Source organism: Lingula anatina, chromosome 6 (assembly GCF_051362555.1).
Source record: "Lingula anatina isolate TDL-2025a chromosome 6, LinAna3.0, whole genome shotgun sequence".
Taxonomy (NCBI): Eukaryota; Metazoa; Brachiopoda; class Lingulata; order Lingulida; family Lingulidae; genus Lingula; species Lingula anatina.
In genome coordinates, this window is record NC_141772.1 from 20,124,202 (window position 1) to 20,152,051 (window position 27,850).

General features: G+C 35.2%; 3 protein-coding genes and 1 long non-coding RNA gene across 5 annotated transcripts; 2 read left to right on the forward strand and 2 right to left on the reverse strand.

Annotated features, from left to right (window-relative positions):
* Positions 1-858: 858 nt before the first annotated feature.
* Positions 859-7,651, reverse strand: LOC106160158 (mitochondrial import inner membrane translocase subunit Tim17-B-like). The gene is made up of 7 exons (XM_013536677.3): positions 7,515-7,651; positions 6,697-6,796; positions 5,310-5,367; positions 4,405-4,533; positions 3,867-3,902; positions 3,451-3,525; positions 859-3,097 (listed from the first exon to the last, which is right to left on the reverse strand). Exons 1-7 carry the CDS (start codon positions 7,538-7,540, stop codon positions 2,988-2,990), a joined length of 534 nt encoding a protein of 177 aa, XP_013392131.2. The 5' UTR covers positions 7,541-7,651; the 3' UTR covers positions 859-2,987.
* LOC106160123 (uncharacterized) lies at positions 7,623-18,285 on the forward strand. The gene is made up of 15 exons (XM_087015212.1): positions 7,623-7,777; positions 8,535-8,616; positions 9,311-9,372; positions 9,907-9,977; positions 10,428-10,650; positions 10,926-11,115; positions 11,499-11,639; positions 12,148-12,247; positions 13,074-13,188; positions 14,190-14,262; positions 14,626-14,702; positions 14,959-15,019; positions 15,288-16,622; positions 16,904-17,177; positions 17,551-18,285. The coding sequence occupies exons 1-15, from the start codon at positions 7,712-7,714 to the stop codon at positions 17,675-17,677; spliced, it is 2,997 nt and encodes a 998-aa protein (XP_086871338.1). The 5' UTR covers positions 7,623-7,711; the 3' UTR covers positions 17,678-18,285.
* Positions 18,161-26,290, reverse strand: LOC106164609 (protein O-glucosyltransferase 1). 2 transcript variants are annotated; one of them, XM_013542575.3, is made up of 10 exons: positions 26,149-26,290; positions 25,005-25,095; positions 24,098-24,241; positions 23,429-23,561; positions 22,762-22,880; positions 22,219-22,378; positions 20,842-20,900; positions 19,995-20,162; positions 19,291-19,347; positions 18,161-19,063 (listed from the first exon to the last, which is right to left on the reverse strand). In XM_013542575.3, the coding sequence occupies exons 1-10, from the start codon at positions 26,237-26,239 to the stop codon at positions 18,907-18,909; spliced, it is 1,179 nt and encodes a 392-aa protein (XP_013398029.2). In that variant the 5' UTR covers positions 26,240-26,290; the 3' UTR covers positions 18,161-18,906. The 2 variants fall into 2 exon arrangements, with proteins under 2 accessions (XP_013398029.2, XP_013398028.2); XM_013542574.3 differs by lacking the exon at positions 22,762-22,880 and adding an exon at positions 22,931-23,055.
* Positions 26,291-27,776, forward strand: LOC147761325 (uncharacterized). Its single transcript, XR_015334996.1, has 2 exons — positions 26,291-26,884; positions 27,270-27,776. It is a non-coding gene; the product is annotated as an uncharacterized LOC147761325 (long non-coding RNA).
* Positions 27,777-27,850: the final 74 nt, after the last annotated feature.

The window sequence follows — 27,850 nt, forward strand, 5'->3', positions numbered from 1 at the left end:
TTTCACTGTAAATAAATAAATAAATAAATATAGATAATATATAAGAATAATGAATAAAATAAAAGTATAAAAGGCAAAAAGAGAGAAAACTAAGTCTCTTTCCATTCCTGTACCATATGTATTATTGCCGACACAGCGGCAAGTATGTAGGCATGATATTATATTTTATATTTATATTCTTATGTTTAACAACAGAATGTGTTAGGAGTGACAGTGGTTAAACTTCTCAGTATAAGTTAACGGTTTTCATTTGTCATGGATTAGAGTAATATTGCCCTTGTCTACTGTTTTTATATTTGCTGAACAAGGTGGAGATTTTAATCCTTATGTCCGCCCCCCCACCCCCACCCCCCTCTCCCCAACAAGACACTGGAATCGCCTGTACATACCTAACGGTTGACAGCACGTCAGGAATGGAAGTGCAGGGCACCATATAATAAGTGCAGCTTATGGTAAGCCGAAGTATCGCGGTTAGTGAATAGGGGAATGTCAAATGGGAAAACGGACTGCGGATCACAGCAGACTAACACTCCTGTCCCGCACTATATTGGTATATGAAACTATTCCCTTCCCCAAGTCACCCTTTCTATGAAACGAGTGGTCCGGGCTAACAAACAAATACATACCAATCCCTCGCATAAAATTTGAATTTGCTCAATGTCGTACAAAAATGAGCTTTGCGATTCGTTTAAAATGATGCCATAAGTCTTTGAAATTCATTTCCTGAAAGAAAAAAAGAGAATAATCGATGGACCTTCTGTCCAATTACCAAGATCACTTTGACTTACCTGCCTCAATGTCCTCAATGTCCAATAAAGGTCCATTTTATTTCGTTTTTACAAACAACAACCCCACTGGTGGTGCATACAAATTACAATTTTATTTACAAGATGCATAACTTTATTACACAAAACGGCAGTATATCGCAGACTTAACAATCTTTCTTTCAGTGTAAACTACCCAGACCGGTGTAAAGAGACCGAGGACCTGTGTAACTGGAAGTCCGCTCTCCATTAAATTCATGCAGGTTAGGATTAGCCCAACGTAAGTCGCTCAATCTCTAAAACGGTGCTTATTAGTTAAGCCTCCTTTACACTGGACGACGTCCTTTCTGCCTCCCGTAGTAAGACCCCGTATGAGAGTACCAAAAAAAAAAAAAATAAAATAAAATAATAATAATAATAAATAAATAAATAAAAACACGTGCCGACAACTGGCGGATCATTGGGCATTAATTTTGCAACCAAAGAGATGCTCGTTCCTCCTTTCTGCGACCCCAGTGATGCCAGTTTCATGTTCACACAAAGAATGCAGAAAGGACACTGTCCAGTGTAAAGTTTTTTTTTGTCTGTATAAATCAATGGGAACCAGACCCTGTACCACAACAGACTCTCTCTCGTACCCGATTCCAGTAACAAGTCTCCCAGGCTTTATTTCTCGACCTCCCTCTCCCCTTCCCCTCGTAACGCAGAAATTCGTCTTAACACGTTTTAAAATATTACTATTCACGGTACCCAACCCGACCACATCAAAATTTTCACTAAAACCGAGTTGGTATATAATGTTCATTTTCTTTCGTGTGCATATCAAACGCAAGCAACAGACATATCTGACTAACAAATCTACCTGAACAAGGTGAATGACCGTAGACTAAAAGCCAGAGAAAATGTGATATTTTGCAACAGGAAATCATTTCACAATGCAGCACGTCCTATCTGAGGAGAAAAGCACTTCCATGGTTTCTTCAATCGTTCAGCTAAGATTACAATTATTGTTCTCCAACATTCTAGTTTGCCAAATAAGAGTCTGTAAGGAGCGATGGAGAACAATTTTCCTCAGCCGATCGATGAAGAAACAGTTTGCATGAAGGCCTTTTTTTTTCAACAGTTGCAGTGAAACATACCACATTAAATAAATTAATCAACCCGACAAGCAATTAAAATCTTTCAAAAATTCAAAAATGATCTATCTCATTCTTAAACTATAATAGCTGGTATGCATTATTAGAGATCTTGGTCTCAAAAATGATGAAATGTCTATTCAAATGCAGAAGAAAAAAAAAAAAAAAAACTGCCATTCAAATAGCATATGTCATTTAGTCAATGCATTTACAGATAATGACTTATAAAAAAAAAAGTTATTTCATTTCACTTGGATGAAATATTCCTCCTGTTTAATGAAAAGAAATGGCAAATGTGGTACACCAATAGTAACTTATTCCTAGTGGACTACTTAACATTTACCCAAAAGTTGCAGTCTTAAAAACTAAGACCTGGGGTCCCTTTCACAAAAAGGGCCAAGTTCTTGGGCTTAGACTGCTAAAATCACATCAATAGCCAGCCACGCAAAGTTGACTTTAGCTTGTGATATTGCTTTAAGAGCTTCATAATAAATACATTTCACATACTATAAATTAAGAATCTATGTAAAGAGAATTGCAATTTGGTCATTAGAATTTGCCAAAAGTTAAAAACAAACAAACGAAAAAAAAAACCGAGATAAACTGCCTGGTACACTCTTTTATATACAACTTAGTAAGTGAAGTCTAAGTAAGGTGGAAAACTGACCCAAAAACTTATTCTTGACTTGCCCTTCAAAAAATCGACAGAAAATGTCTCAGTAAATTTTCAAATTTGAACGGGCATTGTAGAAGTATGGCAGCTTAAGGTCTGTACACAAATGCGATATCATGTAAACTTTGGCTTGTCAGCGTAAACAAAATGTACTGAACGCATCGAAAACAAGCATGAGAATGCTAAGTTTTATACTATGCATCAGACGCTTCATTTTAATTGACACCACAGTGTGTTAACGTTGGGCATGACAGGAAAACCAGCGAAAAAAAAAAACATGTACTTGAAGGCATTGATTTCTTGAAGGGTGAGTCTACACTTTTTTGAAAAATCTGACCCCAGCCTTCTGTCTACAGTTCATCTGTGAAACCAGCCCTGTGATTATAAAGTCCATCATTAAACTAGTCCAGACTGTCATTGAAATTCCTTCTCAGTACTTGATCCTCCTCCGAAAAAGCTAGCAAATCCAGAGGGTGCTGGTCCTAACTGACTGGGGTCTTCTGGCATCTGTTCTAATGGACTCACTGGAAGAAGAAGGAAAACACCATCATCACATTGTGTTAGGTGTGACTTGATGGGGCAGAAAACAGACTTGTGAATGCATTCAAAGATTCAGCGTGGTGGGACAGAATTGTCAATGTATTCAAAGTGAGGCGGGGGGGGGGGGGGGGGGGAGGGGGGGGGGGAGTGGCAGGGTGATTTTAAATATGCTTGAATACACAGGATACATACATTTTGGATAATTTATACCCCAATACTTAAGTCAAAATCGTTAAAATTTTCAGGAATTGGTTTTTGCTCTATATGGTCAAAGGTACACTGCATGCTTTTTTATCTTCCAAATTGGTGTTTAATTCACTTGCTTTGCCAAACTTACCAGGTTTAAACTGTTCTGCACTCATCTTAGTCATGGCTATACTAACTCCCTCTATTAGAGCTAGTAATACACACCCTACAACGAGTCAATACATAATATTTATATTTCACAAACCAAGTTACTTTTTTTACTTATTTGTTGAACTTTATAATTTCAAATGAAATATAAACAGAAAAAAATAAGGTTCCTTTCTGATCTTTGTGACATAGTATTTCTTTACTCTTGAAATTCAAAATAAAGCATAAGCTATTGGACAACCTCAAACATAGTTTTCCCCCCTAAAAAGATAAACTCACTGATAACTGATCAATCATACTACTTTGACAGAAACAAATATAAAACAACATCGCTCTACAGTCCTCCGCTTATCAAATTCTTAACAATGAAAATAGTTTAAGAAAAAAGACACCACAAACCTATTACTGCTGAGCCGAACATTGCAGTATAGCCCTCTGAAAAACAACAAAACAAAGTGACTGTGTGAAAATCTGTGTTCAAACCACTGCCTAATATGGCTGTAAAAGGCAGTGCATTACTGGCAAAACCATCATTCATCATTATTATTACTATTATCATTATTTAGTTTGTTTTTTTTTGTATCCCTGCCTTTAAAAAGTTCAAAGCCTACTATTAGCATTTGAATTTTCAAGTTTACAAATAAGAATGACGTTGACATGGCAAAGACTTCAGACCCAATGCCATTTGTCTTGAACAGAAGGTTCAAAACATAATCAGAACAAAGTGTACGTATTAGAATTAAGCTTGAACATTAAAATAAAGAAGAGAATTATCTGTAACAAACTGTCAAATTTACTCTCAGTCAACAGAACACATGTATTCCTCAGAGCTGAAACTTCACAATCCTGACAGCTTTTCACCTGCCTGTGAATGAAAGAACTGACAGCATATAAAGTGGCAACTGATGCTTCTAAAATATTACAAACCAATACTCACGCCTAAATGACAAAACCGCTCCAGTCACACCTCCACTTATTATGGCGTTCCATGGATCCTCCTTCCCCCGAAGAGCCACCAATGCACAATCTGTGGCTGAGAATGTGAAACCCCACTGAGCGAATGCTCCTGAAAATTAAAGTGGACATATTAGATAGCATTATAAGGCTGAGAAAGCGAAACCCCACCGAGCAAATGCTACTGTAAAGTATTACAAAGTGAACACAATCATTACATATGATAACAATACATGACTGAAAAGTGAAACCCTACTATGTCAATGTTCCTGGAAATTATACTGAATGATAACTTTATGTGACTGAGAAAGTGTAACCCTGATGAGTGAATGCTCCTGGATGTTTTAGAAGATAGCAATTGTGAGGGAAGGAAATCCCCGTCCAAGCTCACTCAGAAAAATACCAAGTACAGGGTGGAGGTGGGACAGCACATCAGGCACCTGCGACTCTAGCCTCCACCCACCCCCTACCCAATGACAGGCCCACACTTGTATAAGATAGCAACTATGAGGTATGGATATCCCCAGCCGAGTTCACTCGAATAAATACCAGGTATATTTCACACACTTATGGATGGGTGGGTGGGGGTAGCACAACAGGCACCTGCCCCTCCCTTCACTTATGAGGTAGTCGCTTACCCCCTCTGACAGACCCACAATTACTGTAACTGACCTATTAAATGGGCTGCTTTCAAAATACGATGGGCCAGCATTAGGAACTTACTAAAGACAGAAATTATAATAATGGGAGCAGCCTTTACTTTTTTTCATTTTGAGAATACAATTAGTATCAGTTTCTTGTTAAGAGTGGTTCTTGTCTGTAGTGGTTTTGTTTTAGAATAGGTCACAGGCTATATATATATATAGTATATATAGTATATATACTCACCTCCAGTCTTTGGAGCGTTTGTAGTTACTGACATAAAACCTCCCTTCAACCTACTTCCCTAAAATATGGATGAGAAAATGTATATTAATATATCCTCAATGTACATTTTATTTCATCATAATACTTTTGATAAACAATTTATTTTATTCTCATTTAGTAAACTTAATTTATATTATTGTACAATCTAACTTTTTAAGTTGCAAATAAATATTATTATTTTTTTCATATATTTTTTTTAAGTCATTAGCCACAAATCTGGATCTGGTTGTATCAACACTGAATATAGCATTCTCCTGCGGATTAAACTGTCCATTTCAACATGACAGCAATATTATTCTGATATCTGAGGTTGTCTTTCGACCACGCGACCTCCATTGATGGCTATACTCTGTTATAATCTCTTAAGAGATTTTAACAAAAAAACAAACTTTTTAGAAAAAAAAAAAACAGGGACTAACTTTGAATGTAAAAATGGATTTTCCTGGATTTTTGGCCGAAACGAAGAGTTATTATCCCTTTAAATACATAAATATCTAGCATTTGTGAATTACTTTATTCACAAGATAGCTGGTGAGAAACAAAAATCATTGTTGATAAAACTAGAGCCAGTAAGCTTAAAACAGCAGACTAAGAGACCATTCCCACAGATATTTAGATCGATCTATCCCACTGGGGAGTCTCACTAAATTGCTGTCAACTTGGCCGGCTTAAATGCCTGTCACGCCTAGTAAAGCTGTTAGGGGGTAATTATCTTTACCCTAGCTGATTCGGTAGGCATGACAGACATTTAAGCCTCTTGAGCTGACAGCAATTTAGCATGAAACCTCAGGGAGTTAGGTCAATCCAGATGGATCGATCTAAATTTGTGGGAATACAGTCTAACAGATCCGTAGATCCAATATGGCGACCCACTTAAAAGCTTGCTGTTTAATTCCCGATTATAATAGATACTGAATAGATTCCCCGCGGGAATTACACAACAAGCATTCAAGTGGATCAACCATATTTGATCCGTGGATCTGCCATTCTGCTGTACATTCTGAATGCACTCTAAGAGAGACTTTTATCCCTTCGAAATGTGTCTAGATGTCTCAATATATACATATGTTAATGGTAAAATGTAAGACTGGGTTCCCATGCCTAGATCGATCCTTCTGGATCCAACTATCTCCCTGGGGAGTCTCACTAAATCGCTGTCAGCTTAACTAGCTCAATTGTCTTTCACACCTACTGAATCAGTTAGGGTAAAGATAATTACCCCCCTAACAGCGTTACTAAACGTGACAGACATTTAAGCTGGTCAAGTTGACAGCAATTTAGTGAGACTCCCCAGGGAGATAGATTGATCCAAATATTTGTGGGAATGGTCCCTAAGACCCTGGCTTACCTTTGCACTGTCCTTGATACCTTTGATAAAATGGAATATCGAGCCTCCTATCACTCCCAGAGAAAATGCTCCACCACAATCATCTACTATACGATACGGACTGGAAAAGATAAAAGACAATATACAACAGAAAACAGAAAAAAAAAATCACCAGTTCATAGCATTTTCAAATACCAATAAAATCCTGTTCTGATATGCACTGCCCATATGCAAAGCGACTGTGAAAGGAAACATTGATAATGTCTTTCATAAATTATAGGCGTACAGAGCACCTTTTACTTTGATGTGACAATATGAGACTGGGCAGTGTCTTCTTAGGCACAGCTAAACAAAAAATAGTAAACTACTGCCAGTTATCTGCCTTAAATCCGCCACTGCACAAAGGGTCCTTTCAGTCATTATTGAGTCCGACCTATATCAACCACAACCTCACCGGTCCAACCTCACAAGTGAGGCACGAACAACTCCCTTGGTAACGTATGACTCGAAGTCAATGAAACAAGCAGTTGTTGTTAATACGAATAGAGGTCTATAGAGATCATCTATATTTGACTAAATACGATGTGCCACAGTTTCTGTCCAATCTAGCAGTCACTAATCGAAATTGGCATTGAAATTGCATCACTGCTAAAAACTTCACCAAATCACGAACAGTACCATGGGGTAGAAATCGATGCTACAATAATACTGTTTTAAGAACTTTAAAAAATATTAACACAATATGAAGCAAAGTAAAGTAGTTGATGTTTAAAGATATTTGTTTTTCCATCACATTGTCATATACCACTGATAAAATAAATGCAGTTTAAAGGACTCACCAAGGTTCACGTGTGTATTCGTCCATGATGTTTCCTGATGCTCACTCAACAACTGCGCATTATACAACTTTCCCAGAATGCATCAAATATCGACCTTGACCTTTGTGTAAATTATCCCGCGGTATTTGTGATTACTGATTTTATTTTACGCTCGAGTAAAAACCAAACGGCATTTTTGTTGAGTTTATGAAGTCGTTATGTCAGTTTTAAATAGCGAGTATCCTGATCCAAGCGACTGGCCTGAGGATTTCGAAGAAGTTAAGGTACGAGTGGTAATGTTTTGGGTGACGGGTGAGCACTTACGCACATACTCCGCACATGAATCCATGACAATCAACTGGCACCTTTTGGGAAAGCCAATTTTCATAGCAGTACTATACTGTAAAAATTTTTATAGAGTAGACTCATGCAGTGTTGAGATAACAACCTTAACTGTACTCTCTATGTATGTTTTTTGTTGCTGTTTTAACATTAAAAAAGTATTTAAATAACATTTTGTTGTAAACGTTGTTGTTGTTGTTGCTGTTATTTAATAACATTATTATTATTATTATTATTATTATTATTATTATTATTATTATCATAAGTAGCACTACTAGTAGTAGTATTAATGTAATTAAGTGTAGTTCTAAGCTTCTAAGCTTTATTATGTTGTCCTTTGTATATCTATCATTGATTGTACCAAAAATGCTAATTTGAGGGGGAATGCACAGCCAATAAACTACTGTATACCTTGATAAGCCAAAGAGTAAATCATTTAAAAATAGATAAAGAAAGGAAAGGCTTAACCTGTTATGCTCTAATTTGGAATGCCCTCACTGTAACAAAAAGGTAAAAAATAATTCAAAGTTGCACTCGCATGGTCATATGATTTTAAAAATAGTTCATATTTATCAAGACACATTTGACTAATTTAAGCTACATGGTCTTTAACATACATTTATGTCAAGAAATCTTCATAATATAAAATCACATGAACCCTGATTTTATCAATACAAAGATTTTCTCTTATTTTTCAAGGGCTTGGAGACTCTTCTGCGCTGTCCAATATGCTTTGACTACCTGAACACAGCTATGATTATCCCTGAGTGCTCACATAACTGTAAGAACACAAAAATACAGTGGAAAGTACAGGAAGAGTAGGGCCCGTAACTCAATAGCATCGCGTATTGCGAGTAGTGACATCACATAGAGGCTACAGTTTTTTTATATGGGGCTAATATGGGCAAGTTGTGGAATCGAGATGCTTGCGTTCGGTCGCAATGCGTGATGCTTTCGAGTTACGGGGGGCCAGGCCTGTTGCCATCAATTAAAAAGTGCTGGGGGGGGGGGGGGGGGGGGGGGGAGGGCTCAAAAATTGGACCCTTTCATTCCGTTAGTGAACCAACATGAGAAATGACATAGAATCAAGATCAAAATTTGGTTCAGAATTGGCCATTTCTGGCCCTAAAGATGTTTCTTTTGAAATTCCACCCTCACCACACTCTATCCCCTGCCAATGGTCCTGAAGTGTTCTGTAAATCTTAAGAATAAAGAATGGGTATTCATTTGATTTTTGTTGCAGTTGCTTCCAGTATATAAAGAAATTTAATTTCATGTCTAGTCAGGCCACAGGTTGGGAAGCTCAGCAATGTATTTTAAACCTTTATTTATTTATTTTTTTATTATTATATTTTTATATTGTATATTTATATTATATATTAAAGAGATATATTTGTACCCATTTTAGGACAATGGATTTGACATTATTTCTTTCTTTTTTTCAATTTTTTATTACTTTTCAAAATATTTTTCAGATTGTTCTTTGTGTATAAGAAGATTCATTAATTACAAAACACAGTGCCCAACTTGTTCCACAGTAAGTAAAAATTGGCCAGCATTGATGTACTTCTATGTACACTGACCCTAATCTCATGCAAAATGTCAGTAAAATCGAAGTTGGTGAAATACAAAATGAGTTATTAATTAGTCTTGTAACATTGCAATCTAAACTGTATAATGTTGCCACAAGCAATAGCATTAAAGCATATTCACTGTTAATTCCTGAATGCCTTTTTCATTTTACTTTTTTTTATAAGAGTCAATATTTTTTATTACTCATAGAAATGTGCTTTCTCACATGAAGCCAACTAACTATTCAAAGCTCTTAAAACAAAGTATTTTTAAACACTGCATTAATGTCATTTTTATGTTGAATGACAAAGCAGTGCAATGGTACACCTTACGTTCATGGACTTAATACGTATAAAAACAATGTTGGATTTGCTTTTGTTTAGTGGCAGTCTGTAGTTTTCGTTATAATTACGCCTGCTGCAGTATGTTCATTATCAGTCAATGTTAAAGACATACATTAGATAGTTATATATGAATTGATTTATTTGTTTCATTTAAGCCTGTGTCTGAGCGCGAGTTAAGGAATAACAGGCTACTGGACGATATTGTTAAGAAGTTCTTGGCAGCAAGGTAGGTACTAGAATTACAACTTGTATCCAACAATTCTATTATGCTTTGAGAAGAAACTGTTAAGTTCATAACTTCTTAAAAAGTATCTTTATTTGTTGCTCTCTGTTAGTTCTCCTAACTCAGTCGATGGTACCTATCCAAGAGGCGGTAATACCGCTCTGATCATTTACTTACACCTTAAAAAAATTGAATTTGACATATCAAATAATAAGCATTGAAATAAGCATTGAAATCGTATATTTTTAAACAGAATTTAATAATAGTTTAATTTTTTCTGCATCAGATATTTTATAATAGTATTACTGTAATTATTTCTCTTTGTTGTTATTTTTTTAGTATTTTATTTATCTTTATGCTGTGCATAGTACTGTGACGAGTGCAGAGCCGGTTTTGAGGAACTCATTATTATTATTATTATTATTATTATTATTATATAAATTTTCCCATTAGGTCAAGACTTTTGCAGAGTGCCAGATCTCTGAAACCATGCTCTAAAGATGACCAGGTCCAGTCCCCCTCCACAAGCCAGGTGGCCACCTCTGGAATGCTGCTAGGGTCTATTAAAAGTCAACTCCCTGTGGTCAAGCATTGTCCAGTTCCTAAAGGGGAGAAGTCAGAGATCAAAGACTGGACAAAGTCAAAAATGTCAAATGTGAAAAACAAGGAAGATAAGGTACAGTTTTTCTAGGTTATAAAAAATAAGTGTTACAGTATAAAAATTATGAATTTATTCTTAATAAAGAGAGAATGTTGTGTGAATTGCAAAGTCTCACAAACAATGCAAAACATACACTGTAGGTGTCATACACTGTAGGTGGTAAATTGTATATATGCACTGTAACAGACATGTATGATTTAAAGTGATAAATATAAATATGCTAATAGTATGTTGTATGACATTTGTCATTTATATCCACATTTTACTAAATCACTCTTTCTGTTTTGAAGTCCACTAAGGGAAAATCCAAAAACAGTGTATCAAGAACTCTGCATTCCTTTTACAACTCACCAGGAAAGAGTAAAGTGGCACCACCTATGGAGGATGTAGGTGACAGCGATGTCATCATATGCGACAGCGAAAATGAAAGTATGGAAGTGACAGAGGACAAAGTGACCACTAGGAGAGATAAACTAGAATGTACGTTTTTTTATTTGAAGAATTTATTTGAAATTTTGAAAAATACCCAAAATTGACATTTTATATGTAGATTATGTGCACTATAGTCTTTTTTTAATCAATGATTATCTTGATTTTTGTCACAGTAGACTCTATATGTAATAGCTAAGTCTGTAACAAATGTATTTGCTTATGTGCTGAAAAATATCAGTAAATGAGAAAAATGAAACTGATAGTTACATCGTATTGGGTGAGAATTTCATATTTATTGTCATCTTGTAAGGTGGTAGCATTTTAAGCATGCTGTTTACCAAGTGATATGTGAAAAATGTAGGGAAAAGATTAAGAGCAGGCAGTCAAATTATATCTGAGGAGACTTACAATGTCCTTAATTTTCTCATTAGACCATAGTCCTGAGAATCCAGATACACCAATAAATAAAACACCAGGAAGCAGCAAACCTGACAAAGGTGCAGATTTTCTTGCTTTAAGTTCTGCCACAGGGGGCACCACAAGTACCCCTGAAAGAAAACCGGAGGACACAGGTAAGTTTGTGAGATTTTTGAATGAATGAAATATCCATGAAAATAACAATTTTAAGTGTTTGATACTATTGTGGGAGCTTACAGTTACAATTGTTTTTTAAAGGTGTTTTTAATCTACTCAAAATATGAAAGATATTATGTTACCATTAATATATAGAAAAGGAAAGTCTTGTGGAGGGAATCACAGAATTCAGATCTAATAATATGTGAAATGTTAAAAGCTTGATTTGAATGTGGACTTTGGATTCCGAACTAGAAAGTTTGTCCAAGTAATGTGAAGCTTCCTGCTGGTCAGTGTTCACTATTAAGTTTCAGCTAATACCAAAGAAAATTCATTTTCACAAAGTTTGTTCAAGTCAAGATATCACAATCATAATTTGAGGTAAAAGATAATGAATTGTGTGTATTTCTTACAATAATACTTTATTTTATTTCTCAGAGATCTAAATAATTCGTTGCATGTATGATGAATTATTTACGCTGATTCTGTGATCAATATTCTCCTCAGTGGACTGTCCAGTTTGTGGAGTAGCCATTAAGCAGAGGAACATCAACCTCCATCTTGACCAGTGTCTAAACAGGAGTGAAAAAAAGGAGGCTCTCAGAAGGTATCCCCCACCCCCCATAAAAAAAGAATACTTAGTTCATTTATGAATTAGGTAATTAAATATAATAATCATGATAAACTTCTGTATCAAGGAGGTAAAAAAAGCAAGGGCTGTTCCTGCGCATGACCATTTACCTGCAAACTTTGAGAGAAATGTTATGCCCATTCGAGATCAAAAATGTAAGTTGTTTATATCAATATACTTTAATATAAATTTATATAGGAGCCTAGATTTAATCCGTTTGATTGCTTGGCCCCTGCAGGCCAGGTGCGTGTGGTAGGTGGGGTCAAGTGGGGTCAGCCTTACACTTGTTTACCAAGACTATATATTTACTTATTTTTTATTCAGACATGCTGAAAATTTTTCAGAATGGCCGGACATTTGGACCAGCAGTAATGAAAAATTTGCTGGACCGAATTGATTTTTGTCAGACCGAAAATCACCCTATTCGTTTTAGACAGATACTACCAGTACGATTAGGGTAGCTTACTTTGTTTGTGAATGTGATAGTTTTGAAATGGAAGGGAAAAATGCTTTGGGCTTTATATAATTTTATTAGTGAAGTATGACTGTTAATTCAAAATTGCGGTTCTTAAAACTCTTGTCGGTCCTGTGGACCGACCAAGTCCAATTTTCTACCGGTCCAGACAAATTTTCCCGGTCATGACCGATCGGACCGACAGTTTCAGCATGTCTGTTTATTTATTTTTTTTTATTTCATTTTATTTATTTTATTTTATTTCATTTCATTTCATTTCATTTCATTTCATTTCATTTCATTTCATTTCATTTCATTTCATTTTATTTTATTTTATTTTATTTTCAGTTCTAAGCCTCAGAAAAGGAAACAAATGGCAAAACTGGTGTATAACTTGATGTCAGACAAAGACATCAGAAAGAAATTAAAAGATATAGGGCTACCATCACAGGGAGACAGGCAGGTTAGATTGTTGCTCCTTATTCAAATTATTATTGCATCAAACTGTAATTTTTGTTATCACTATCATTTCAGTTATCACGTAGGAATGAAAGTTATTCACAAAAAAAAAATGGGTGTTGTATTTATACCCCCAGGGCCCCAACCCCTCCATACAGAGCTGCCCTTTGGTGCCTGCATTTTAAAGATTTAAAAGGCCTTCTGTCATAGCTGATCACAAATTTGAACAATTAGTGGTAAAGATGAGAGCCACATTGCACCCCATTCTCATAGATTAGATTGACCTACATTGGATCGACCTAACTCCCTGGGGGTTCACGCTAAATAGCTGTCAGCCGGGCGGACACGAAAGTTAATTACCCCTTAAAGCTTGTAGTAGGCGGGGACGGACACTTAAGGCGGATTATCTGACAGTAATCTAGTGAGACTCCCCGCGGTGATAGATCGATCTAAAAGTTGTGAGAACAGAGCCTTAGACACAACATATAATGTGATTAGATTTTAACTGACAAAGCATTATATGTAAATACACAGTGGTAAATATCACATCAAACACAATCAGGGGACTGTTTCACAAAAAGAGCATATTGTTGAAAATTGGTCTGAACTTTCAAAACCCCAATATTTGGTTTACATTAGATTGAGATAAATTTGTTTTACCCATTAATTAAGTATTGGTCTGTAACAGTTGCTATGTTTTTCTTTTAATAAAGCAGGGCTAAGTTATGTATCATTTAATTGGATTAGTAGTAAATTTCAAAGCAGACTAATTTTTTTGTGACAATTTCAGACCAAAGTTTGTTTTTGAAACCAGCATCAGCTGTTACACCCAAACAAATAAGTTGTCACATCCAATGCAATCAGCTGTCATACCCAACACAACAGTTGTCACAACCAACACAATCAGTTGTCACACCTAACACAACAGTTGTCACACTGAGTCAAATTTGCTAAAACATTAAACATAGTAAAATTACCCTTATGATCTTTGCTAATGTTTTTCAGACACTAATTAAGAGGCATCAAGAGTTCACAATGCTATATAACTCACAGTGCGACTCACTGAACCCAAAGTCAGGTAGGCAGTATCCACCAGGCAAACTGGGATAATGTACTATTATAATTGTATTAGAATCTCTTTTATTCACCTAGTTAACTGTAGTAATAAGATGGATGGTAGAATGGCTGTCAGCTTTCTTTGGAAGTAAGTAAACAGAACATGAGAAAACCATCTACAGAATAGAGCATTTACTGCCAGAAAAGCTATTAGATTCTGTGCCAAAACCTTTTTGGCCAACTGGCAAGCGAGGCTTTTAAATCTACTGGTCCCAGTGAGAAACAGTGGCCAGAAACTCTACAAACTGACGCTATTGAACTGGCTTGATTTGATTGTTACTGGCATTTTGCTTGTGTTAATGAAGTATAGTGTTATTATTTTCAGCTCAGGAGATTATAAAAGACATGGAAAGACACGAACGTACCAAAAGCAAACTTGCCCTAACAGCAAGCACACAAACTGTGAGTACCCTTTTTTTCATCTTTGTTATTTTTTCCTTGAGAAATTAATGTGAAAATTCAGATAATGTGCCAGAGAAAAGCGAATAATGAAACATAAAAAGGAAAGTTTACTCTGTGAAGAACATATAAGAAGGTGAAGTGTGTAATTTTCTTATAAAATTCATCAGTGACAGTGCTTCTGACTGAAACTGTTAACCCAATCATAAAAGTTGTTTCTTTTTAAAATATATTTCTTTAAATATTTATTTATTTTCAGAGACTGGCCTTTGAAAAGGGAGACTCTGCAGAAAATGTGGAAAAAGCTCAAAAGGAGTATGGTAAGACAGAGCATTTGTGCCTACTTCATCACCGTCTAGGTGCAATAACTTTGAGGCACTTTAGACTTTTTTGTAGCAAAGTATAAAACTTCCCAGTAAATATTTCCACTTTTTCCCCCTAATCACTAAGACATACCTTAAACAATGACCAAGCTATGATCTATGAATATTTTTTTGCAGTTTAACTATAGCTTGCTTAAAAACTTTTGTTAGACATGAAAATTCATTTTAAGGCTTAATAACGAAGAGCTTTTCCATTTATTTTCAGTCAAGAAACATAAATCTCAGTTTGATGATCTCATTGCCAAGGCCAAGGCTAACATGAAAAAGAAGAAAGCTGAAAAAGAAGCCTCATCAGCCAGTCGTACTGTTACAACTAGCAATGTACCTGAAGGGACATCATCAACAATAACAAGTAATGACACACTAGATGTAGATTCTTTGACCTCCATGACCTCTATGACCTCTGTGACCCTCATGACCTCTGTGACCTCCATGACATCTGCAACCTCCATCACTACTGCCACTCCTGCAACAAGTGATTCATTGTCATATGGACATCAGTATTCAGATAAGGATGTAAAGGGAACAAAAATATCATTTGTGAAAGGAATTCAAAAGACAAAAGATTCAGATTTGTCTACTGATGCAACTGTGACAAAGACAAACTCATTACTAGCACAAGAGGAAAAGGAAAATGTGCTTAAAATTGGAAAAGTGGAAGATTTTAATAGTTCAAGGACATCTAATATCCTTGATGGTTCAATAACCCCACCTCTCATTGACTCAGACCCAGAAGAAGAAATTGATGGAGACGAGGACAGAACCCTTGGATTTGACCCCAATGTCAGTGTCAATAGCAACCGTGTATTTGGTGGTGAAAACCCAAGTGCACCCCTTGCCACTGGTGTTGTAGACCCTAATGCACTCCTTGCCATTGGTGCTGTGGACCCCACTGGCAGCTGTCCGTCAAATCGAAGTCCTGCTGCCAGTAGCACGGATGATTTGATTGACAATATCGTGAATAGTCCTCCGGTCACAAATGTGGACTACATCGATATGCTGGTGAATGGCAATGTTGATGTTGGCGAGGTTGATGACAGTATTGATAATTTATCCAGATCTCCAATTTTGCATGGGGAAGGCTCTCCTGTGTTTGAGAGCATAGAACGAAGTGGTGATGGAGATGGTGTGAAGGATTGTCTTGACAGTTCTCCCATATTTGAAGGAAACAATGCTATAAAGTTCAAGGATCATGCTGACGGAAAAGGTAATGTGGAAGCAAGTGCAAGTAAACTGATTGGAACCAAGTCTAATGTTGAAAATGGATGTGACTTTAAATCAGGTTCTGGTGTATTTGAAAGAAATTTTGTTTCAGAAACAAACCTTGGTCAAAATCAAGATCTCCAGGTTAGAACAGTGAGTAGGAATACAGATTTGAAAGATGCATATCCTGATAATGACACAAATGTTAAATCTCGTGATGTACACCAGAAAGATGAGGAATTTGGAAACTTTAATCTCCTTGACTCCAGTCCTTTTTTCCAGTCACTTGGAGGATCTGACAATAATAGTAACACTTTGAAAAATACAGTAAGAGAAGGTGAGACTTAACACCTTAAATTCTTAATTGTGTGCATTTAATTGTTTGGAAAAATGCTTGTGTTACAAGGATTCATAAAACTGTTGATATTGTGTCAGAATCTTTATGATACAAAATTAGAAACAATTACATTAGTTAAGAAGTGTAAATGTTCCTCTTTCTGTCATGGCTTTAAGTGAATGTTCTTTTGAATATAAAATACTACTTATATCATAGTCACGTGGTGTGAACTCATTGATTTGAATTTATATTTGTTATTCGGTTTTCACTTTTTTTGTTAGACAAACAGGAAAGAAACATGGATGACATAAGCCTCTCTGGTACCAGTGATAATTCTAACCAGTCAGAGTCATTGCTTCCATCTTCTTACATCCAATCTGCCCAGCCTGAGCAGGATTTATGGGCCAGCCAGGGATCAAGGTCATCTACTGGGTCAAGGTCATCAGCAGGGTCAAGGTCATCTAATAGATCAAAGACTTCTGTTGAAGTTGATTCAACATTTCAATCTGCAGTCACTGAGGAAACTGTTAGGAGGTCAAAGAGGGGAAGAAAACGGTGAGTTGTTGTGCCGTAGAAAATTATATGGACTCTTATTTGTTTCCAAACCATCTAATTCATTTTGAATGTAGTCTTATGTCCATGTTTCCAGCAATGATAGTTATTCATCAGAATTAAAGGTTTAATCTTCCTCTATTGTTTACTTATTAATTAACATTTTACCTCTTACAACCGAGAAAAAAAGAAAAAGAACTGCCTTATTTGAATCACAATAAAGGATACAAGTATGTTTTCAGACAAAATATTGGTCAGTAGCTTCAAAAGTATACCTTTTACCTCAGTAAAGTTATATGAGACATCAGAAAGCAGTAATTAAACCAAAAGCACGACATTGTTTACTGGTGATTATGTGAGAACCTTGCTTTTACAGATCTGTAGACACACACCCTGATTCTGCCAAGTCGACAGGGAGAAGAGGAAAGAGAAAGCAGCCCGCAGTGCCTGAGCTTAGTCCAGAACCAAATCAAACAAGAAAACTGAGAAAAAGGACAAAATGAACCCATCCAGGATTTGCACCTAAAAAATCTTCCAAGGCTAATGAAATTCTCAAGTGTTTAACATGATCAAGTTGTCTTTCCATTTCAGTGAGAGTAGAGTTCATTTTGCATTTGTTGTCAACATGAGGTATATTTTACCAAAAAGTGCAAGTTATTCAGGTCACTACTCAGGAGCCATTTTGTAGCTGTGTTCAGAGCATTTTCACACAAAAATGTTTAAGCTCCAAGCTCAAAATACTGAGGCCAGTTCCGCCAAATAACTATCAATAAAGTCTTAAAGTTGCTCAACTTCTTGAACAAAACTCTCGTCTACTTCAACAAGTAACTGAACTTTGACAAATCTATCTTAGATCAGAGAAGTATAAAGTTCTGTTTGTGAAACAGACCCCTGCAGTCTGGCAGCATTTATATAACTTCTTAATATGTCAGTTAAATGATGCCAAAGGAAAAGCAAGTATTCATAAAAAGAAATGAGAATCATGGTTGTAATTAAAAGTAACATTTTATTGTTGTCTTACAGTGGTATCATGTGGAATGTTCTCGAGTTTCATAAACAGATTATGTGTAAAACAGGTACCAAATAAAACAAAATTCTACACATTTAACAACTGCATAGTCATTTCATTTTGTTTGTGATCAGATTACAAAATGGAAAGTGAAGAGTCGATGTGGAAGATACCAGCACCCTGACCAGCTGTTATGAATAATCTTCATGGCTGAAGATGTGTTTTATTTATTTTCATTTATGTAGCACCTTCACTCTTCTTGCTATGCTGGAAAACATTAACATTGAAGAAATACTTCATGCATTGAAGAGTCCTTATTGCAACTGTATTCAACTTATAATAATGAGTTCCTTTAAAAAAATGGCAAAGTCTTTGTATCAAAATAAAGCAATATACATGACAGAGTAGCTTGTGTGGGCAAAAAGTTCACAATATTCAAACTGCATTAATTTCATAAAAAAATCAGCATTGTTTAGTGAAACAATGAGGCTAAAATCAGCATTGTTAAGTGAAACAATGAGGCTAAAAATGTAAGATATAGGACTAAATTTTAGTTCGAAATAAATGACATTTTGCCTTAATGCATTAAACTATTGAAAATTCATCATAAGTGGTAGTTCACAACAATAATTAGACCCTCTCAAACCTTCAATACTTGGCTGTCACAGAAAAATTGACATACTATAGTAAGCTTAAAATGCATAAAATAAAGAGAAAATAACATCAGAGCTCGTCCCTCTCAGCTGTTGGTTTTATCTGCTTGTAGTTTTTGTTTCTTTTTGGTTTAAATTTCAACAGTTTGGCATATTGTTTCAGGAGCTTCTCCCAGTAACATTTTACATCCTCCATTCTCAGGTGGTCCCATATGAACTGACGTCCTCTGTAATGAATCATATTCCAAGATAAAGAAGTCCTTAAATTTCCACATTTGCTATAAGTGATCAAAGTTAAAGTTACCACATAACTGATAATTTTTTGTTTTTTTGGACCAAACATACAGAAATCAAGTTTTTTCTTCCTTCGTTATAAAATAACACATTACATGATATGTATTACTGTTTTAAACTTTACATCCAACCACTGCATGCAGTTCTTCTAAGTCCATACCTTTTAGCAATCTCTCTAACAACATCATCATTAGCTTGTGCAAATTCCAGGAGTTCCCTGAAAATAAGTTAAGAACAGAAAATGTTAGCCTAGAGGCAACCTTGTATTAATAATATCATCTGATGTTGAAAAACAAAATGAACAGTGAATCAAATATTTATTGCAATGATCAAAATTGCATTAATTTTGCTTGCAAGGTCAAAAGTGAAATGATATTTTACAGTGTCATTGAGCAACACTCTGGAGATCCCATTTTACTAAACACAAGCTTTTAGAGAAGGGCATTATGAGAACTTAAGGTAGATAAATATTCCCCAAATATAAATGGAACAAACTGCCTTAAAATACTGAAAAGTCACAAAAAACTATAGAAGTATTTTACTTTATCTCCAATATATATAATTTAATAGATGAAAAGAGTTGAAAATACACTGACACTAAAAAAATAATAAAAAAAAAAAACGGGGCCTGTTTTCATCAAGGCTGGATAGCGCTATCCTCTGAATAAGCTATCCAGCATTTTTAACCACTGGATAGTGCTATCCAGCCTTGAGGAAACCTGGCCCTGTTTTTTTTTATTATTTTTTTTAGTGTCATTATATTTTTAACTCTTTTCATTTTTGCAAGGTGCTTCAAGATTTCACTGGAACTCCCTTCATAACAGTTAAATGAAATACTATCACTGTTATTATCATTATACTTACTGAACATCTGAGAGATCTTGTTTCACAGGAATATAATGGACCCACGGTTTCATTGCTGGGTAGAAGAATTCCAGCCATTCATCCCCAACATGGAATACAACAGAGTCGCAGAGGAAGAGATGCTTTAACCTAAAACTGGCTGCTACTCCACGGAAGTTGAACAAATATCTGAAAATACATGTTTATGCAACTTTTAAGAATTACAGCTAAATACTGACTACAGAAACCAAAATAATATCATAATGCTTATTTTGTTCACATCAATGCTTATTTAAAGGGCTTGTATCCAAAATTAACTAGTTTTTCAAAGAAATGCTATTACATTCTTGAGGACCACACACACTTAGACTAGAGATAGATTGCTGAAGTAAATATTAATAAGAATTAATTTAAAATAAATGCATTGAAATAGCATTACTTTACTGTTACAGTAATACTTTTCATCAGTCATTTCAAAATATAGTTGATTCACAAAAAAATCTTACGACTGAAAGCAGGCTTAAACTTAAAGAGTAAATTCTCTACTTTGACATTTATAAGGTGGCCCTGTCCGCTAAACCACCTTGCAGTCAGTGAGTAATAACAACTACTCACATCAGTCTGATGAAGACCTGCGTCCAGGTTGGCCATGAGCTAACGGTATGAATGTTTTTTAGCTTGTGTTTGATAATTTTCATTTATGATTGTACCTATTGTATGAAAAGTAAGCAATAGCTAATATAAGAACTGTAAATTTAATATTCCTTTTCAGAGGATCCTGCACTAAATCAGACTTTCAGTCTTGTATGAAACAAGGCAGATCTAGATATAAATAAATGGTCTTGCAGAGCCTCGTACAGCTACCTACTTGTATGGACAGTGGTCCTCCAGCTTGACCTCCTGGGCAGGAGGCATATGGAGTGTGTCCTGGAAGGACCAACAGAATCATTAACTGGCTATTTCATTACTGTGGTATTTTTCCTCATATGTAAAATAAATAAATATTACAAAAATAAATATATAATAATATTAGAAGTGTATGAATAGAGTAATCAATGAATTTATAAAAAAGTTATGATTGATTTAATATGTTTTAAATATAAAAAAATAAACAATTCTAATAAAAAGTATAAAAATATTGAAAGTCAGGCCTGGCAAACTGTGTCTGGATTCTACAATATTGTAGAATGCATTTGAAATTACTTCCTCAATTAATATAATTCTTATATAACATTTCACAGTTTATATATACAGAGGTCTTTGCGTAACTTGGACAATTTGGGAGCTGAAAATTTGTTTGAATTTAGAGAAGGTTCTGGTTGGGTGATAAACACAAAATTCACCTTATAATGAAGAAAACATATACCCCAAAATGTTATCATTATATCTGATGATTCAAGTTATAGGGCAATGAGTTAAGCAATGTCTACAGCATATGATTTTCACATCTCATTATGTATCTCTCAGCCTAGGCGCTATATGTGTGAAGAGGTATTTAGATTAAAACTCTTACCAAAGCCATATCATACATAGGTTCAAATGTGGGTTAGGTCAATATTTTTTGTAAACAAAACAGATAACATACCAGGTAAACTGATTACTTAAAGAGGAAATAGGGCCCAGTACACAGGGCGTGTTTATACACACCTACTAGTACAGTCAAACTCAATGCAACACCAGGCATCCAATTTCTTATAATGCATATATACTGACAGTCAATAAAAACGCATCAGAAAACTTTCTTATACCTTTTTACCGAGAATCGATTCCAACCATATAAATGAGTACAAATGCACTTGTTTGGTCATAAGAGAGTCACCTTGTTTGACTGAATAATGGGTCATATTTCACACAGAAACTGTTATTTTCTTAATGTTCCAAAGGAACTTTAAATATTATTTGATAAATAAATGATGTGTTTTCATTGACTGTCAGTATATTAACTTTGAGTGCCTTCCCTTTCCCCCCCTTTCTCCTTCAAATAACGGAGGAAAAATCTGCCCATATTTCCTGTTGCATACAGTAAAACATTAAAAGGGTGTCTTTCTCAAAATTACCTGCTAAATCGCCATTATTTTGCACATAACATATATAGTAACAGATGTGTGAGAACACAATACACAATGAAGTGACAACATAACACACCACAAAAGTGTATTAAAATACATGCAAAAAGACACACAATAGACAATGACAATAACAGACATGCCTCATTTCAACCTCATGAATGAGGCAAATCACTTACCTTGTCTGACTTCCACGCTTGGTTTTTAGTGTATTGTGCATCGACCAGATCAGGCCTTTTTCGCGAAAGCAGTATAAGCGGATCTCTCTCATCACTGGTGCGTGAGCCTATGAAATACCCAAGATTTTTCTTTTTCTCCCACGGCCACTGTTCGGCTTTTCTGATAAAAACACAAAGTAAAACATAATACATATTACATCTGAGCAATAGACCAGGATTCATTCACAGCTGCAGCCAGCTGGGCTTAATACAACAAGATCTTTGACTGAAATTTTGACCAAGGCACTCATAAATATCATAAATAATATACAAAACACATGTTAGATTAAGCCCAGGGTTGGCTGTATGATAATTTGGGGGTTGGGAGGGGGACAGTTGCTAAAAAATTGCATCTTTACAACCTCCAAGAAACAAAACTTATTCAGCTGGTAAATAAATTAAGGTCAGGGTTGGTAGCAGATTATTATTATTATTATTATTATTATTATTATTATTATTATTATTATTATCTTTTTTTTGGGGGGGGGGGGCTTTCAAACTTACTCTGGTATCACCTCTCTCATGAGATCCCACCTTCCTATGCCCTTGGGGTACACAGAGATGAAAGGCCCTCCCTCCCAAAATGTCCAAGCAGGGTACATTATATCATACTGCTCCTTAGTCTACAAAAATAAAAAAATTTATAAAAAATCTGTGAGAAGGAGCCACTTACTTCGGGATAATATCCCGCTGCTGGTCCCAGCGTCCTAGTCCCGTGGGATAAATTGGCCACACAGCAGGGCCTCCTTCCCAAAATGTCCATGCTGGATACATAATGTCATGATGTTCTTTTCTCACCTGATAATTATTATAATATAGACAATATAAATTTACTTGCTGATATTGAAAATTTATGTTGTTAAAGTTACAGCAATACTCATTTAAAGGTTTTATAATGGAAAGCATAAATAGTTTCCAAGTGGACAGCAGTATAAATAAATAATAAAATAAAAACATGAATTACTAATAAAATAAATATATATTCAATTAGTTTACCGATTTATATAAATAAAACTTAACAACCAATAATTATGCTTCATATAAAAACATGATTGGCATCAAACATACACTATAATATTATTAATTTGCTAAAATAATACCAAATAAATTAATCTGACTTACGAAAAAGAAAGAAGAGTTTGATTCAAAATATAGATAAAAATATATCTACCTTACTAAATGAAAACACAGGCAGGGGATCCCAATACTTGGGTGACTGTGGATAGTCCCTTGTGTTCAGTATAAACTCCATGTCTGGAAGTTTTTTAATAAGTTCCAGAACAAAGTGCTCTACACCACTACACCTGAAATAAGACGATAAAAATTACCAATGGAAGTTCTCAATAAAACATTGTCATACAATGTGATATTCATTACAAATTAAAATCAGTGGAAGAAAAAATCCAGTAGAAGAATTAAAAATAATTACATATTTATGTACATAGATTACCTCAATTATATTTGGAAACTCACAACAAAAATGTCAAATATGAAAACTATGTGAGACTGACAAAATTATGACTATGTAGTGTGACTGTTAGTGCAGGATTGATCAAACCATCACTTGTTTCATTGTTTTTTTTTTTCTTGTTACTTGCACAATTTAAAATGTGACCTTATATCAGAGCTGACTGGGGAGTTTTGAGCATGAACAAGAAATAGTAGTGTGTCTTTCCATCTTTTGTTTTCTGGGAGAGCAACATCTACGTATCTTGATTGGCATATTATATATGTGACACTTTGATTACAATGTGAAAATTTTAAAAAGTACATGCAGGTCCTTACAAAACTTTCCTATCTAATTTTAATTGAAATTAAAATATATTTAACTTGGACTTACCTAAATTGAAACATGCAGTCATCTTCTCTATACAGCTTGTGGTTGATGATTTGGTAGTGAGTTCCACGTTCTTTAGCTGCATCAAATTTTTCTTTCAAGATTCCTCCTGCTTTCTTCCATACTGCTAAGTCTTCCTCAATAACCCTGCAATTAAATCACAGTGTTAACTAACCAAATCATAATTATTATTACTGATGCATCTCTGAAGATCTACTTTACAGACGTCATATATAACTGGATTATATATGACATCTGTAAAGTAGATCTTCAGAGATGCATCGGTAATAATACTTATTTTTCCTTAAAAATCTATACAGTGAATTGACATGAATCTTTGGACCAACCAAATCATCAAACACTTTTGTTTGAAATCTTACATGTGTGAAAGAGATGGGTGAATTATTGGGAGAGTCATGACAGAAAAAAATATAGAACTCAAAAAACAGGTAAGACGACAATAATTTCCTTAACAATATTGGGAAGGTTTTATCTTGGATTAAGGGGGAATTATTTAAGTTTTCAGGAAATTTTTCTTTTGTTACATGAAAATCACATGGCTGTACATTTTGAGCAATTTTTAAAAGTTGCACTCAGTAATATTCTCAACAAATTATGTGTTATTCTATTGCTAACATTATAAAATAATAATTCCAAACATATTTAATCTTGCTTGATGCTGATGTACTAGTAAGCATTGTTCACATGAATGTGTTTGCACAATTGATAATACACCTTATAGAGGACACAGAAAGCTCACTACTACCAACATGGCATAATCTCCCTCAGTATTTACTTCTCCAGAGTATGTAGTAAGCGTAGGAATGTAGGCCATCTTTGAAGTGTTTTCATGCATGCCTTTTCCCTTGTGATATTTCATAGTATGTAGACTATAATATATAGTACTTACTCTGCATGACAGGAACAATCTTCCTGGATACACTCCTTATAATTTTTCACCGCATTTTCAATTTTCTTGTAATATTTTTCCCATCGAGGATCTACAAACACAACAACAACAATAATAACAATAGCTATGCTCAATAAGTAAATCTTTTATATTATCAAGAATCTTAAATCTTGAACCTGTTCTGTAAGCATTGTTCGGTACATGTTTGGTAAAGAAAATGAAAAAAAAAAAAAAAAAAAACATTGGAAATACACTGAAATAGGTTTTTCGTGGTATCCTTAGCAGTGATGATAAAAATTAATTGTTTCATCTCTTTAGAAACTGCCTAGTAGTATCCAAAGGTCAAACCACTTAAGAACAGCTTTACTTTTGATGATAATGGAAATACATAATGGATATATTCAAGCAGTATAGATGTTGGTACCTTCATCTTTGGTGTGCAGAAATGAATATATATTCAGTAAACTTATAACACAAGATGTGGCTAAAACACAATAGTGGCTATGCAAAAAGTGACAACAATTGCTCCACAACATTTCAATTTGAATTGATTTTTATTAAAATGGGTAGCAAATTGACTTGAGTTTCTCTTAAACACTAAAAATCATGTACTAGTATTTGACTTCAATTTTGACATAACTTACAAATTAAATATTTCAATCCTAACCATTGCCAGGATAACGTGACTGTTTACTCTTTTCAATTAAACTTACACTGATTTGCTTTTTCTCAAAACCAGGAGGAAAATAATGAGTCAAAAATATAACGGCAAACATACATGTACTAATACATAAACGTAAGCCACATTGTAAGGTTAGCAAGGTTATTAGCAATATTAATAATTGGATAACAGCAACAATGGCCAGTGGCATGATCTACATTTCCCTCAATGCATAAACAGCAACAATAAATAGCACTGTGACTTGCGATAATGTTAGACCTTACTCTGTAACATTTTTGCTGCAGTTTACATGTAGACATACCGTGTAAATATACATGTAGCACAGGCAAACTGCAGCAGCTGCACAAGCAGACACGGGCTCAAACAGGGGCGACGATTCGGCGACCGGTGTAACACCAAACCAAGAAAATTCCATCAAATGAAATAGCAAAACAGTTCAAATGCGAATTCAGCGATATTTACCTGTCTTGGTTTCTTTATCTGAGATCGACGTCTCGACATTTAGAAGTAAAAGTATCGCCGCCGCTCCGACGATCCTCAGCAGCGTGTCCATCGCTTCACACCGGAAATGCTCTTTTTCTAAACTTCTTTGTCAAAAGAGTGGCGGTAACCAATGACGCCATGTGAGATTAACAGAGCAAGTAGGCGCAGGGAACTCGGCTGAGTACTAGAAAAATTCAGGAATGATGTGACCAAAGTTATTGGGATCATTTGACACGCAGTTGAATATTTACATCTGACATAGATGGAAAGTTGAGGACACACACTTTATTTTCACGTGGAGTTAAAGGTTATTTCACATCGAGTACGACCACACTTTCGAGCCCGACCAACAGTATAACAGAACATAAATATTCGGAATATAATTGAAAATTGTGCGAAATGAGTAAAGCAATTTTCGAGCAGAATATGATTCAGTCTCATGACAACATAAAATGTAGCTGATACAATAAAGCTGCAAAATGTGATGGAAAATGAAAAAAAGACCGATTCTACGGGTGGTAGGCCTACAAGGGACACAGGTGACACGACCCTCAGGGACACACATTATCTTCAGGATCTTGCCGAATGCCTTGTTATGGCCTTAACAATATTGGTGGAACAACGTCCTCAAGACCCCATAGAAGCGTTGGGGTTGATGCTTAGGAAACACGGAATGAAACTACGGGCGGAGAGGGCACAACAAAAACTGGCACCGGTACATACACTGTAGTATTAGTCGAATAGTGACTAGGAAATTGTTCCCTCTGGCATTATAATAGGCTGTCCCTTTTAACTTTGATATTATACATAAACATGAGAGTTAACGCACGAAAGCCCCCCCCCCCCCCCGGCCCTATGCTACTACATGTGCGCCTATGAGGTGAATATAAATATGCGAATGTTAGCAAGTACGTACCACATATACATGTAGCTACATGTAGCGCCCCCAGAACATTGCACTAGTAGCTTTGATAACAAACGAGCAGGCAAACAGATTTCTGAATCCATTTGGAAAATCATGGAAATAGTTAAATTCAGTAATAAAACTGTGATGAGGTTTAAATAAATTTTCAATCAATTGATTAATTGTTAAATTGCAGGTTTCGAGTGCAGCGTTTTCACAGCCCGCAGTTGTGACGTCAGCACCAGTGACTTCAACATCAGCTGTGACGTTTGCCAGTATCACCCATGAAGACTGTTTATCATGTATACAGGAAATTGGAGATTTATTTGACGACGAAGACATAAATTAAGGCCTGTAAAAGAAGTGATGTAGCCTAAAATTATAAAAAGGCCACAAGGCAACAAATACTTTTTATGTCCATTACAGACAGGGTATATATACCAGTACTTGTTTCTATGAACTTTTTGTTACAATACATGTACATAAGTACAGGGCATAATGCGAATGATTCGAGGCCGACAAATGATGAAGTAAGATGACTTGGAACAGTGAATCAAAAATGATGAAATAACAGACGACCCTTTACATCGTGTAAGAATAATTTGATAATCACAGAATACCATATGACGTGCCATTATAGACAATTCATCGTGCACGAGTTTATGTGTGTAATGTGCAGTAATAAAACATCGTCTATCAGTTATAGTTTGTACAATGTGTTTGATGTGTTACCCTAGATTTATTCTAACTCGCGGTGAAAGCAAAATAAAAGTTATC

Coding starts and splice junctions, on each gene's coding strand:
- LOC106160158 (XM_013536677.3), bottom strand. CDS start 7,540: ATGGACGAATACACACGTGAACCTTG. Junction 5,368..6,696: donor GTATCAAGGACAGTGCAAAG/GTAAGCCAGGGT, acceptor TCCATATTTTAG/GGAAGTAGGTTGAAGGGAGG. Junction 3,903..4,404: donor AGCGGTTTTGTCATTTAGGC/GTGAGTATTGGT, acceptor GTTGTTTTTCAG/AGGGCTATACTGCAATGTTC.
- LOC106160123 (XM_087015212.1), top strand. CDS start 7,712: ATGTCAGTTTTAAATAGCGAGTATCCTGATCCAAGCGACTGGCCTGAG. Junction 11,640..12,147: donor AAGAAAACCGGAGGACACAG/GTAAGTTTGTGA, acceptor TATTCTCCTCAG/TGGACTGTCCAGTTTGTGGA. Junction 16,623..16,903: donor GAAAAATACAGTAAGAGAAG/GTGAGACTTAAC, acceptor TTTTTTTGTTAG/ACAAACAGGAAAGAAACATG.
- LOC106164609 (XM_013542574.3), bottom strand. CDS start 26,239: ATGGACACGCTGCTGAGGATCGTCGGAGCGGCGGCGATACTTTTACTT. Junction 23,056..23,428: donor CTGTGTTTTCATTTAGTAAG/GTAGATATATTT, acceptor AATAATTATCAG/GTGAGAAAAGAACATCATGA. Junction 20,163..20,841: donor GAGGACCACTGTCCATACAA/GTAGGTAGCTGT, acceptor ATGTATTTTCAG/ATATTTGTTCAACTTCCGTG.